Source organism: Geospiza fortis, unplaced genomic scaffold, assembly GCF_000277835.1.
Source record: "Geospiza fortis unplaced genomic scaffold, GeoFor_1.0 scaffold163, whole genome shotgun sequence".
NCBI lineage: Eukaryota > Metazoa > Chordata > Aves > Passeriformes > Thraupidae > Geospiza > Geospiza fortis.
The window spans coordinates 1,473,164-1,487,831 of NW_005054401.1; the positions used below are offsets into that span (position 1 = coordinate 1,473,164).

Consider the following 14,668-nt stretch of genomic DNA (forward strand, 5'->3'; position numbering starts at 1 on the left):
TCAGTGGTGGCAATGGCAAAGGGTTCTTCATGGAGCAAGGTGTCCTGCCTCGCAGATGTGTCTGCCTTCTGGCCAGGAAGGAGCATTCCTGCTATCATCCCAGAGGAGCTAGAGAGAAAGCACAAATCTGTTTGTGGTTGCATTATTGATGGAAAGTTGAGTGTCCTGAACTCTGTCGTAGTGAAAAAGAGTGAAAAGGGCATGCTGGGGCTGACAGACACAGCCCTGTCCAAAAGGACCAGCAGAGTCCCCAAGCTGTTCAGCCTGTCTAAGAAGGATGACGTTTGCCAGTATGTTGTGAGGAAGCCTCTGAACAAGGGGGGCAAAAAACCCAGAACCAAGGCTCCTAAAATCCAGTGACTCAAGTGCTGCAGCATAAGTGCAGGCATGTTGCTCTGAAGAAGCAGGGCGCTCAAAAGAACAAGGAGGAAGCGGCAGAATACAAAGCTCTTGGCCAAGAGAATGAAGGAAGCCAATGAGAAATGCCGGGAGCAAATTGTGAGCTGGAGCTGGCTTTCTTTGTTGAGAGCTTCTACATCTAAATGAAGGCAGAAGTAAGGACATTGCATGTGATTCTAAAAAGATATTGTACATGGTATTACCAATAAATCCCTTTACTGGTGAACTTAAAAAAAAAAACCCCAGCATTAAATCCAAAATAAAATCATCACAACACAGAACAAAAATTAACAACTTGCACAAAATTCACTCCTTGATCTTTCACCACAATTACAAGAAAAATTCCCCATGATCATTTTACTCTATAACACTTAACACTTTTCAGTACTTGTTGTGCCCATTACTTCTCCCAGTTACCGTCCTTATCTGAAAATCTTCATGATTGCCCCCATTCTCCAGTAAGTGGACTGGGTTAACCTGGGCCAGATCTCAGCCCCCACCAAAGCCACTCTCCTCTCTGCAGCTGGACAGAGGAGAAAAAAATTAATGAAGGGTTCATGTGTTGAGGTAAGGACCTGTAGAGATCACTCATCAAATACCATCACAGACAAAACAGGCTCAACTTGGAGATATTAAGTGAATTTATTACTAACAAAATCAGAGCAGGGTAATGAGAAGCAAAATAAACCCTTAAAAACAGCTTCCTCACCCTACTCCCTCCTTCCCAGCTGTACCTCCTACCCCATCAGTGCAAGGAGACGGGGAATGGGGGTTGTGGTCAGTTCATCATCTGGGGCTTCTCTCACTGCTGAGGGAGAGGAGCCATTCCCCTGCTGCACCGTGGGGTCCCTCCCATGAACTTCTCCAGTGTGAGTCCCTCCCATGGGCAACAGCTCCCCTCAGACTGCTGCAGCACTGGGTCACTATTCCATGGGGTGCAATCCTTCAGGGACAGCCTGCTTTTCCTGGGAGCAGGGCCCTCTCTCCGTGCATTTCTCACAGGCTCGGGGCTGCAGGTGGATCTCCGCTCCCCCCTGGGCCTGCAGGGGCGCAGCTGCCTCACCAAGGGCTGCACCAGGGGCTGCAGGGGAAGCTCTGCTCTGGGGCCTGGAGCAGCTCCTGCCCCTCCTCCTTCACTGACCTTGGTGTATGCATGTTTTCTCATGTATTCTCACCTCCTACTCTTCTCTGTCAGGGATTAAAACTGCAAACTTTGTTTTGATTTCTTCTTAAATATTTTATCACGGAGGCATTACCATAATTTCTAATTGGCCCAGCACGTCCATCTTTGGAGCCACCAGGGATTGGCTTTGTTGGGTATGGAAGAAGCTTCTGGCAGCTTCTTACAGAAGCGACCCCTGTAACCCCACCCTGCTGCAAAAACCAGGCAATGCAAAACCAATCCAAATGCAAATCATATTTGTAATGCATATATTTGTGGTTTTATGCACTGAAACTCTTTTGTAGAAATGCATGTCATACAGAATCACTGTTTACCAAAGAAGGGGCTGTGATGCAATGATGGGTAGAAGATGCAGCTTGACTAGATAATCATTGTAGGTTCCTTCCAACAGAATAATTTTCTACTCTACTCTGCTTTGCTGTACTCTACTCTACTCTACTCTACTCTACTCTACTCTACTCTACTCTACTCTACTCTACTGTACTCTGCTCTGCTCTGCTCTGTTCTACTCTGCTCTTCTCTGCTCTGGATGGTAATTAACCTGAATGACTATAAAAGTGAATACTACGAGTAAGAGATTTTTTTGCATTTTGATTTCAGCATGGTGAAATTCATTCCAGTTTTTGTAGGACTGGGACCAGTTCATATATGTGCAGTCTGATTCCCTAACAGTAATCCTTTCCCTGTGTATTCACAGTCAGTAGCAGAAACAATCTGGAAGTAGTTTGTCCTGTTTGCCTCATCTTGTTACCAGTCATAGAAGGGAGCTCTCTGCTTAGCTCATTTGGTTGAACTCAGTGCTGGGTACTTCTATTTAATGTACAGATAAAATGTATTATTTACAGATGACTAGGTATACATGTTAGAGTGGAAAGACTTACACACGTTCTTTCCCAGTCCAGCCTGCTTTCTAGGTTGCAAGTGCGTATGCCTCATTATCTCTACTCATTTGTTTCTAATTTTTCTGTATGCTGATGTAATGTGCAAAGCCCATTGATAAGTAACCCCTGCAGGGCATAGGGAGTGTGGCCAGTCAGTCAGCCAGGGCACACATTCACCTCTGGTGCACAGGTGTTGGATTTCATAAGTGCCTGCCAGGACTTCTGGGTTACAATCACAGCAGATTGTCAGAGGAGGAGAGAGTATAAAAAGATTTAGATAGGTACACTCAGCCCAGTAGAGAGACTTTGTAAACCAAAGGTTGCTTATGTTATTTTTAAGTGATGGAAAAATATTGTATGGTTAAGTCTGTTGTTTTAATGGTTTAAAGACATCTGTTCTCAGCCTCACTGAAATGACAAGTAACTGTAATGGTTTGGTTACTTTTACTGTGTTTCTTCATGACCTGGTGAATTTTAATAGCTAAAAAGCTCAAACCACTGTTTAGGCAGAGTTTGCTATGTAAAGTGCAGAAAAGTAGAGACACTTTCTGTAAAATAGAAATGAGGATCCCCGTACTGTTCAAACTTTCCATTCCCAGCCCAGAGTCATCCAAAGCACCGTTCAGCACTCTGGGAAGAGGCAGAAGTAGATTATGTACTTGAAAAACACATGGTCATAGAATCCCTGAATATCTGAAGATGGAAGGAAGCAACTAGGATCATCGAGTCCAACTCCTGGCCCTGCACAGGACAGCCCCAATAATCCCACCATGTGCCTGACAGAATTTTCCAAGTGCTTCTTGAGCTCTGTGAGGCTTGGTGCCGTGACCACTCCCCTGGGGATCCTGTTCCAGTGCCCAAGAACCCTCTGGGGGAAGGTGTTTGTGCATGTTTCTTGTTTCAAGGTGCTGAATTGTATTTTAAAAAATAGTCTAAGAACACACACAGGACACTAATTTCAGGAGATTTGGAGTCAGTGGAGGTAGATTAAATCCTAAATAGAGTGTATCTTACCTGTATAGATCTCTTTTGCTGTTCCTATTTATTATCTCTTTTGAGATACAAGACTGTATTTCCAAAAGGGAAAAGCTTGATTTAAAAAAAATCGGTCATTAAAATGTTGTCCATGCCAAAAAAGTTTGAAACCTTTGTCCTGGAAAAATGATGAATACAAGTCATTTTGCAGAGGGAGAACTGACCTTTGCCTGCTTCATTTGTTTGATCACTAGTGAGCATCTCAATGAAGGTCTTCACTTTAAGTTGTGTGTATATCACTTGGACAGGATCTGCTGTCTCCAGACTGACGCTTGCATTGTCTGTACAGCATGAACATTAGCATCAGTTCAGATTTAAGTGTTGTGAATTGGGGGAGTGGTAAGATCTGAATTGCTGTGTGCAAAGAGAAAAAACTATACGAACTGAATATGCCAGTTATGTCTTTTCAGGCTCTGAGGAGTTGGGAAGTGGAAGCTATGGGCATCGGTACATCACAGACACAGTGACTGGTGATGGTGATGGATTTGATATCGATGATTCAGACTATGACATTTATATAGAAGAGGTACATGTCAAGATTTGTCTTTGGCACTTCTATTTTCTTTATAGTCTGGATATTTGAAAGTGTCTGATCCTGTCAAGAAGTTAATATCTGATATTAAGTGCTTAGATATAGTGATGTGGTCCCTTCTTTTTCTTCATCGAGGATGAATTTGTTGCCTCAGATCTGTATCTTAAAATGTGTTAATTTTGTTTCCCCACAGAATTTTACCTTTACTGAATTGGTGTTTCTTTACTTCCTTTCAGCTCAGACCACTTCCTGCTATTAAAGGAGGCAACAGAAAATTTCTGGTCGAAACTAAGGTCACTCCAGGGTCTAGTTCCAGGCTCCTGTCACGGGTCCTGACAACCACTTCCGAGCCCACTGCTGTCCCTGCTGCCAGCCCGGGGCCCTCAGTGTCCCCGCCTGTGCCGCGGCTCTCCGAGCTCTCCTGCGACGAGGCCGTGTGCTCCGCCGACAGCTTCTGCATCAACGACTACGACCGCGGCGGGGCTCTTTGTCTGAGTCGAGGAGCAGCTTTGCAAAGAGCCCACCAATGTGCACTTCGGGAATAGCCAGCTGGGCTGGGCTTTGTGGGTCCAGTTCTGGCATCGCCCTATTTGCTTTTTCTTCCTCACTGAGGTGGGAAAAAGTCATTCCTTAATAAAGCTGAATGCAGAACCTGTGTAAAGATGCACAGGGGCAGTTAATTGTCTTTTCCCCACCTAGGAGTCAGGGGATGGTGGAGCAGGTATGTTGTTAATCACCCAGGTGTGACAGGGTCCAATCATGGCACCCTCAGATGGAAGCTGAAGACATTCAACCCCTCTTTGACACTTGCATTTTGGCAGCAGCTGAAGCCCTGAACCACCCCCATTTTCTGTGTGGTCTAGATGATGCTGGTCCCACAGCAGGGATGTGAGAAAACTCCCATACCTCCAGAGGAGGCTTTCTCCATAGTCTGCAAGTCTGTAGTGCAGCACTCATGTCAGGCAAACTGGGTAAGGGAGGAACAAAATCTCGTCCTCAGTTCAAAAAGCATGTGAGGAAGTGTTTGCATTAGTCAGGACTTGCATCCCATCCTGCTGCCTCTTTTCAGGGCAGCTGAGCCATGGCAAGAACTTGCTGAGGTGAAGGAGCTGTCCTACTTCTTATCTCCCTGCCTTCTTGTTCTTTCCCTCTAGAGACCTAAACCCACCCTTTCCCAAGGTTAACACTGAGCAGATCACCGGGTGAGCCAGTCCAGCATCCTCACCAGGCCATAAGCAGGTCACTTTTTCCCCCTGAAGTAATTTTTCTTCTGGTTTGGTGACCAAGGAGTCAGATGAATGCCAGGGCTCATGAAAAGAAAATGTCCCATTGGCTGTGGTGGTGCTGTTCCTCCAGCTAAGAAGGATCTGATCTGCCCATGCCTCTGCATGCTGATCTGATCTGCCAAGACCGTGCCCTACAGCAGAGCATTAGGGACACAGGTTTCTTCTACAGGGTCATGTTAGACTTTCATGTTGCACAGCGTCATGCATCAGGGATACAGACACTGAGTGTGCTTCATCTTCTTTAACTGGAGTGCTGGAACAAAGAGAGCTCCTTCTGAAAACAATTTGATGTGACTCAGCCGCATGGAACAGCTGCAGATATGATTTTAGGCCTTGATCAGTATGAAGAGTTGAGGATTTATTTGAACTGACAAGGCCATATACAACTTGTAAAGCAGTCTATTAACACCAGCCCAAACCCTCTATTTTTCATGGGGGAGGGTGTTATTCCAGAGTAAACATCATGTGCCAATACTCCTTTGTACAGAGTTTGTCTTCTGCAGCCAGTATTGTTAAATAATATATTAATCTGATGGAAACAGACTTTTCTTCACATTCAACAGCTGCCTGGCACTCTGGTCCAGTCAGTTCTTCTTGTGATCAGGACATGAGATAATTGTTCTCTGCTGTGGTTGCATTCAGGTTTATAGCACCAATCCCCTTCAACTCAGCCTAAAATGTATGCCTTGCAAGCAAAAATGCTGAGAGAACTCTACCCAGATTCAAAAACTGAGAAAAACTCAGTATTTAAATAGCAGGGAGGAATAGGAATCCTCATGCTTCCTTCCTCATTACACTTAAATCCACTGTCAGTATAAAAACTCAGGCTTGAAACTGTGTCTGTCCTCAGTGTTTCTTAGGAAGATAGGCTGCAAAGGTAATTTTACAGCTGACAGTGGCTAGCAGTAAGGCATCTCAAATTTTCATTTTCTCTCAGGGTCAGGGTCTAATGCAAGACAGCAAAGGGTGAGGTTGATAATGCCATTTGACAAGAGCAATTAAAAGAGCCACTGTTGCAGCCAGGGATGGAAAAATGCCTTCAAGGACAAGGACTCTCTTTTCCCCATTGCTCCTTTTAGCTTCTGCCCTGAGCTGACTTGAGAGAAGTGCTGGAAGCTGCTGGGCTGTTATGAGACATCCAGTGATTCTCCAGATGCTGGATGCAGTGGCTACAGAGTAGCAGTGACTAATGCTGCCTAGAGTCTGGCCATATTTCCCATGTGTGTTTTTGTAATCCTGCAGAACAGAAAATTACTTTGTCCTCTCTTTCTTAAATCAGTCCTTAAAAGAAGATAAATACAAAGTTGATGTGGTCTTTCTTCTATAACAAGGATGAAAACCTGCCAAAATTTCCTTTGAATTCTCTGATTAAACTATTGAGCATTATTTGGCCCTCAGTATCCTGTTTCTTTCCAAGTTCGCCAGGTCCTTGGGAATAAAGGAATTAGCTGTAAAAAATGGTGGGAGGACAAGGCAATAGGTTAACTGATTGTTGACTGCTACTGCCTAATGGTTGTCTCTGGAGGAACTCTGCCTTTCATTGCCACCTGGTGTTATCTAGTACTAAATATGTATATTGATTTTTATTCGGAAGAGAACTGCTAAATAACATGCTTCCCTCTTTGCTTTTCAGATATTAGTATCCAGTATCCTCAGTTCTCTGGCTACTCATATATCACATTTGAACCACTGAAAAAGTCCTATCAGACATTTCAAATTACTCTTGAATTCAGGGTAAGTTTAAGGAATTGTCAGACTGGTGTTTTAAATTTTGTTTACTTACTCTGATTTGGTGGACAATAGAGCAGTAACTTAGCTTCAGTATAGCTTCTGTATAATTGTGGTGAACCTGTGTGTAACGTTCATCTGCAGAGATCTGGCTCGACCCTCAGTGAATGTGAATTAAGTTTGTAAGCAGCTGAAGGGTTTTCATCCATGGTTGGTAGGCACTGCATGATAGAATCCCTGGGACTTGTAGTTGTGGACTAGCAGCAATGTACATTAGTGAGGTTACAGTCAGGTGGATGAGCTACAGGCTGAAGAACACAGAATTTTTGTGAATTGGACTTTGAAAGTGGTATACAGTATCTTTGTGGACAAGAGATGATGATCCTGTCATACTAAGCAAAACACTGCCCTATGTATAGCATTCCTTTCCCACCCTGCAGGATTTAAGTGGACATTATTTTCCCGCTCTGAAGTCTGGGACACGGGCTACTGATACATTCAGGAGACTGTATTACTTAAAATGCAGGACTAAAGTGGGGATAAATCCCATGCTGGCTTGTGTTAGTGCGGTCTGTTCTCTATAGACAGAACATGTAGGGCTGCCTCTAGGGAGGGTGGCCAAGCTCTTGGATGCATCCCCACCCCCATGTAAAGCAGGCTCCCCAGCCTCACAGTCTGGGAAAGAGACTGCTTCTAAAGCAGCACAATCAGTTGCCTCAGTGGTGATCTTATACTCCTCTGGCAATTTGCCATTTTAAAATGCAGGATGGCTGCAAAAAGCCACTGTGTCAGCTGCTGTGAGCATATGGAGAAATGCTGCCAGCACAGCCTGTTTGGCTTGAGGAGTGTCAGTCTCATGGAACATGTGAAGTAGGGTGTATGTATTCATATACAGTAAGTCTGATGTGTCAACACTTACCAGGCTTGCTAGGACATTCTTGCTAGACTTTTTACTCAGGAGTCTCATATGGGATATGTCTGACAGTCTTTAATACTTCCAGGCTTTTTTTCAGGTCTGATAATATCATACTTTAAGAGATGGTCTTAAATTTTTTAACCATTAAGGCAGTGATTTTTTAAGTTTTTCAAATGCAGGATTCAAAGCTGATCAAACAGTTTTTGATTCAGCAAGTTAAAAACTCATTCTGAAAAATGGTGACCCTTTTCTGGAGAAAAGTCCCCCACTGCTGCTTGCTTTTATCTGTAATTGTGAGGCTTTGATTTTTCATGTTGGCACAATGATTGCAGGCTGAATCCGAGGATGGTTTGCTGCTGTACTGTGGAGAAAATGAACATGGTCGTGGTGATTTTATGTCACTGGCAATCATCCGACGTAGCCTCCAGTTCAGGTAAAACCTCCATCCTAAGTCTGATGTAAGGAGACAGGGCTATTGCTGCCTCCTGGCACTGCTACATGTGATGAATATCTCCAGTGTCTTTGACTTCTGTCCCATGCAGTGCGCCAGATAGACAGTATAATTTCATTTAAGAGTACTTCAATACTTTTTTCTCTGATCTTTCTTTAGTGTGTGAACATGTGCGCTGTTAAGTTCTTTTATTCAGACCTCAGAGTAAAGGCAAAATGGTCAATCTTCTTTAAGACATTTGTCTGGGCCTCATAGCTATGTTACCAGAAATGCCAGTGAGCCACTGTATTTGCTAAGCTGATGGTACATTGATGGTATATTCAGTCAGTGTTTTTGCTTCACAGAAAATGGCTTGCAGATAATGTAGCAAAACAAAGGATGTAGTGCCAGCAAGGGGCCAGGAACTTCATCTTATATGCTTTGTTTAGATGATACCTTGTTTAGGTTTCTTAAATGAAGGTGGAGGGTGTTTCTTGCAGTCTGATAGATATGAAGCAAGTGAAAGAGTATTTCCAGGATCTCCTAAACTGGGAGGGCGAGTCCTTTAAAAGTGGGGAATAACAAAGTGGGTGATGTGCCTTAGTTGTGTTTCTGTTCACCTGCACTGCACAGCAGTCAGGGAAAATGGGGCATTTTGTGCACATTCAGCTCTCCTGGAGGTCTTCCTGTCAATCGGCACTGAGTTTCAAATAGACTAGCAGAGTTATTAATGTATCACTGCCTTTCACCAGGGAGCTAGAAAAATTCCCAGGAGAAATTACTGTGATAGCGGGAGCTCAGATTGTAGCACTCTCCATCTTGAAACAGTTTCAGCTGTTGGCAAGCTTAGCAATGCGCTTGGTACGGACGGAGAATGCAAAATCTTCTCCACACTGAAAGACAGATAATGAAATTTGAAATTTGGAACAGATTTTATGTAGACTTGCTGTCTGAATTTCCTGTGCTAATATGCAGTGTGGAACAGAGAGGTTCCCAAGTGCAAAAAGGCTTTTTGGAGTCTAAAACTAACTTTTGGTTATTTGTCAATGTAAGATTATCACCTTGCCCTCTCTATTTCATGATCCCAGGTTCAACTGTGGCACGGGAGTTGGAGTCATAACGAGTGAAAACAAAATCAAGCTGGGGAACTGGCACAGTGTCACATTGTTCAGAGAAGGGGTGAATGGCTGGCTCAGGATGGACAACAATGCTCCAGTGACAGGAAAATCTCAGGTTGGTAATCCTGCCCTTGTGGTTCAGTCTTGGGGTCTCTCAAGGTTGTGATGATGTTTCTTTCTTGCCACCAGAAGCCTGATCAGATTTAAAAGGTGCAGTTTTATTTATTGGTGTTAGGACATTTAGTGAACTAAGATCAGAGTACAGATTACTCTTCCAAATACATAATCTAGAAATCACAGAGATAAATATCTCAGGGCTGAATCCCATCACTGTTTCCCTGTTGTGCTCCATGTTTGCTCTGCCACCCTTCAGCTACCCTATGCCAGCCTCAAATACAGCCCATTAGAAGTTTACTAGATTGCACAGCTGCTGTCCCTGATTGCTTTCTTTTTCAAGCCTCAGAGAACTGCTCTGCTTCCTCAGACATAAAAATTAGATGCATATGTGTGTGTGAGTATTTATTTATGTATAAGATGCATATAACCACACGAGATTTGTATACAGAGGTATAATTGTATGCATATTCTGGACAATGATTTAAGCATAGTAATGAAGATAGACATTCTGCCCTGACTTATGTTAACACCAGCAAGTTCATACAAGGCTGACAAGACAAAATATAATACAGGAAGATGCTTTGACTTGCTCATCTGTTGCTGGGCCAGAAAACAAAATTAGGGCACTGGAAGAAAAGGCAATTTCAAATTGTTTCAGATGCCTTTCCTTTGATAGCCACTATTAACATGCCATCCCTAGCCCTGAAAGAAAGCAGCTTCAGATGTCTTATTACTTTCCACTTTTATGTGCAGGCACCGAAGAGAAAAAATTGCAGTGTATTGAGTTCTCATCAGCTGGAAATGACAGAGGAAAGAACTTCAGTGTGTCATGTGTTGCTGTTACCAATGCTCTGAGGCCATGCAAAGGGCTGATGTGAATCAGGAGAGATGTGTACAGCTTCTGCAGTGTACTGTGCAAGTGAACACCTGCAGACTCAATAACCTCAGCTTATTTGTCCTGGCCAAATACAGGCTATGGTGACAGAATATATTGTTATAAACACTGTGGCGGCAAGGCAGGGGTGAAAAATCCTGAAAGATTCTAGGCTAGAGGTCAGTGCTGTCAAAAGCACAGGTTGGTAAAACCTGGCCCCAAATAACTGAGAATTTTTTGTATTTTCTTCTAAAGGTCCGTGGGGTTTTGAAAGAGCTGTTGAGTAGGAGGGAAAAGTCATATTTTGATCAGTTTGTGGAAGGAATTTTGACTAATTTGGCCACAGTAGCATGGAGTTTGGGTCAGTGGTCCAAAAAGGTTCTGTTGGTTTTGATGTTTTTTGTTCTTTCACTGTAGCAATTTTAGTAAACTTGTGTATGTAGGTTTCTATAGATTTGTTAAAGAGACAGGCAGTACATTTAGCAATGGCAAAGTGAGCAGAACCCTGCTAAAGTGGCGACTTTACTGGCTTTTGCCTTTTCTTTCTTTTTTACCTATTTTTTTGTCATTTCATAATTATTAAATACCAAGCACTTGCTGGGTTCTGTCCAAAAGACAATATCTCATTGGTCTATCCCTCAGGGCTTACAGTTTAAAAGACAAACAATTTTTTGGCAGAAAGAAAGGAAGAAATTGCAGCAAAAGACAGATGATGCTTTCTCCTCAAAACAGTGGTTTCTAGTCTTTTTTCTTGTGCTTTTAGTAGTTCATGTTATTGTGATGGGATGCAGGTGAGAAAGGTTGATTGGTGGACTGATTTAGGGAATGAGTAACGGGAAGGAATTACCAACAAACAACATTCCCTGACACAGTTCTTCATGGAGGAAAAAACGGATTGTAAAGCACTGTTGCTTAATGATTTCTCCTGTGTTATATGTGTTACACAGCATGCTGTGCTCTGCTCTCCCTCCAGGGCCAGTACAGCAAGATCACGTTCCAGACTCCCTTCTATGTTGGCGGCGCTCCCAGCGTGTACTGGCTGGTCAGGGCCGCCGGCACCAACCGCGGCTTCCAGGGCTGCGTCCAGGCCCTGAGCATCAATGGGAAGACAATTGACATGAGACCCTGGCCATTAGGCAAAGCTCTCAGTGGTGCTGATGTTGGTGAGTGTAATGATGTGGGGCCTTTAATCAGTGACTAACCCGGGGTTACTTTTTATCCTGTTGGGACACACTGAACAATGGTCCAGGTTTGAGTGGGGGAAGGCGCAGTCTCTATTTTTGGCCTGGTTTTCCTCTGTTCCCTTGCATATTGCTCTTGCTGGGTCTGTAGCAGGACAGTTCATCACACTGCACCAGCAAGCTGTCTGTGGACACCCTGTGCACAGTAAATAGTAAACCCATTTCCATGAGTGAACAGTAGGATCTGTGTTGCAGATGTCATTACAACTGCGCCGGTATTTCTGCCAGCAGCTCTCAGGGCACCTCTTCATGCCCCTGACTGACACAGTCATGTCCTCAGAAATCAATAGTTTGTATGCTGAGCTTGCCTTTGAAACAATACGGACCCAACAAAATGCATTTTGCCTAAAGACATCATTGCACTTGTCCAAAGTAACACATGGATCTCTGAGGCCCACAGCAGCCCTGTGGATGTTACGGAGGGCTTTCTGTGTTACACCTAACCACTGCTGAAGCATATAGGCTTTCCTGTATACCACCCTTTCTTTTGCTATCCAGAGCCATGGATATGATTTAAAAATAGCTTGGAATAAATACTTCCAGCAGCTTTATGAAATGTTATTATAAAATTATTTTTCCTTCACAGAGTAAAAGATGGCAAAGTAGGGAAGCTAATTAACTAGTCCTGTCTTATTTATTCATCTGTTTCATCCTATTAATGAGCACTTGAAAAAAGGCAGGGCAACAAAATCCTTGCTTTAATGATCTCCCAGTCCAAACAGTATAAGAATAAGGGTAAACCCAAGACATAAGGCAAGTGCTAGCAGCAAGTAATAGATTCCATACCACTGAACTCTCCCTGCCATCCTTCAGCCACAAAGTCATCTTTCTTCTCTTCTGTAGCTGTGCACTTGACATCCCAAGAAGGAAATGATTTATGAGAAACTTCTTAACAATTGCTCTGTATTCTCTGGATAACAAGGCCAAACTTCTGTGCAATATAGGGGTAGAACAGACTGGCCAAAGAAGCAGTTGCTGAAAAGTGTAAGATTTTGGAATCAGAGTGTAATTTCACGATAGACTGAGAATCTATGGAATTTAGACAGATGAAAGCCCTGCTGAACTTCTCTAGCCCTAATCTCTATTGCCTTTTGGGATGCAGCTAGCTTCATTCCCATCCATGATTGCTCCACATATGCTCTACTGCATTAACAATCAACATCAATGAAAATAAATGCTGTGCTCTGCCATGTGTGACTCGAAACTGAGTGATAAAGCCTTGCTGTCCTTGTGTCACTGCACACATTTATATGAAACTATAACAGAAGAGACTTGCAAACAATAGGTCATGTAAGTATAACTCAAAATAAGAAAATTGCAAGTAAGCTCTGCTGGGATTTAGGAATGACTTTGCGAGTCAGTCACTTGGAGATTTTTTTCTGTTGGCACAGTATATAAATCAGGAATGCTGTGCTACATGGATCACAGAACTGAGGGTGGTGAAGAGACGGGTTCATTCATCTCTCTGCTCTCCCTTCTGGCTGCAGCAGAGGTCCCACTGTGAGCTGAGGGACCAACAGAGGATGGTCCAACCACTGGGCATGGTTTGGAGCAGACATGGCAGGACCTGGGGTTGCTGCTGCAGTTTCTCTCCTTCATCTGCCATTGGAGCCAAGCAAATGCAGCCACCACACTTGTGGTTTGCCTCTTCAGCATAGTCACCTATGCTGGCCCAAAAGCTGTGAAAAGCCACTGGGACACTGGGAGAGCAGCCTGTCCTTAAATATCAAGACTACTCCAGTTCAAGCTGTTTCTCAAATCAGGGGTCCCATGGCTGGTCCTGTTGCTGTTGTCTTCCTTGTTCTTTTCTGTTTCTCAAAGACTTTGTTTAACTCTGATCTGTTTGAACATACTGTCAACATTAACATTGCAGCAGATGCAGCAAAGATGAGCATTGATGCATAGAGATCACACACTTGATGCATAGAGATCCTTGTTTACACATGTCTTGGTTCTGTTTCTTTGCCTGTAAAACAGAACAGTGCTATTCTGTCAGTGTCATGATAATTGATGAGTGTGTGAGGGATCTGAGGGACAGGATGCCTGTCTTGCCTTGGTTCACTTGTGGCCATTACAGTGCAGGCCAGAAGGGGCAAAGATAGCTCAGTGAGCACAGCCAGCACCCCTGGTCCCATGGCTGGGCATGGGGCAGAAGGAACTGTCCCCTTCCATGGAAAAGGAGCATATTTTCCCTGCTGGGGGACTTTTATGTTTTGTCCGTGCTCCTCAGGTCAGCCCTGGAGTCCTGTGTCATGGCTGCTGTACTCAGACCTGCCCTCCCTACAATGAGAAGTGGTCCTGGTAGGAGATCTGTAGATGAGCAATAGGAGACAAGTCTGGTCTATCAGGGAGTGGTACCAGACGACCACTGAGTGAGTTGTTTCTGCTTCTGCCCTTAGTTAGAAAAGGTTGTTTTCCACTGTGGTGAGCAGAGTGATTGGACCAGCGCATCCACCATTTATATCTGCATGTTTGTTTGTGGTTTTCTTTCTGGCTTTGGGATGGGAATTCAGACTGTAAAGCTGGTGCTGTACAAAAACCAGTGTCTAACTGAAGATCTGTAGAGACCTGCTCTCAAAACTGTCCTTGCAATCAGAGTGCTCTGTTTAAACAAACAAAAAAAAGGGCATATCCCCATCTTGCAATAGTTTTTCAAGACTTCTCTTAATCACTTCAAGTTGCAAAACACTTCCCCAGGGTTTATTGCCAGAACTGCCTCATGAAACCTTTGTCATCGCAGAGGTGATACTTCAGTGTCCCTCAAAATAAATGTGTAATTCTTAGTTTGCTATAAGACACTTAAGCTCCTCCAAATGGTGTGCTTACCATTGTACACCACAACTTGGTCTCTCTTAACGTATACAGATAATGTAATCAGTTTGTTACTGTTGATGGGGGGAGAGTTATTTGATCAGAAACTAAAAGAGA

The 14,668-nt window shown here is 43.6% G+C and overlaps 1 protein-coding gene and 1 pseudogene across 1 annotated transcript in view; both read left to right on the plus strand.

Moving 5' to 3' along the window:
• Positions 1 to 546, plus strand: part of LOC102035298 — a 2,830-nt pseudogene extending 2,284 nt beyond the window's left edge.
• The window catches only part of EGFLAM (EGF like, fibronectin type III and laminin G domains), a 74,881-nt gene that overhangs the window by 38,784 nt on the left and 21,429 nt on the right, over positions 1 to 14,668 (plus strand). The window contains exons 8-14 of the mRNA XM_031061144.1: positions 3,909 to 4,024; positions 4,267 to 4,525; positions 4,993 to 5,017; positions 6,939 to 7,050; positions 8,293 to 8,393; positions 9,479 to 9,623; positions 11,473 to 11,662. Coding sequence (XP_030917004.1) covers positions 3,909 to 4,024; positions 4,267 to 4,525; positions 4,993 to 5,017; positions 6,939 to 7,050; positions 8,293 to 8,393; positions 9,479 to 9,623; positions 11,473 to 11,662 — 948 coding nt within the window. The remainder of the gene's footprint in view (positions 1 to 3,908; positions 4,025 to 4,266; positions 4,526 to 4,992; positions 5,018 to 6,938; positions 7,051 to 8,292; positions 8,394 to 9,478; positions 9,624 to 11,472; positions 11,663 to 14,668) is intronic.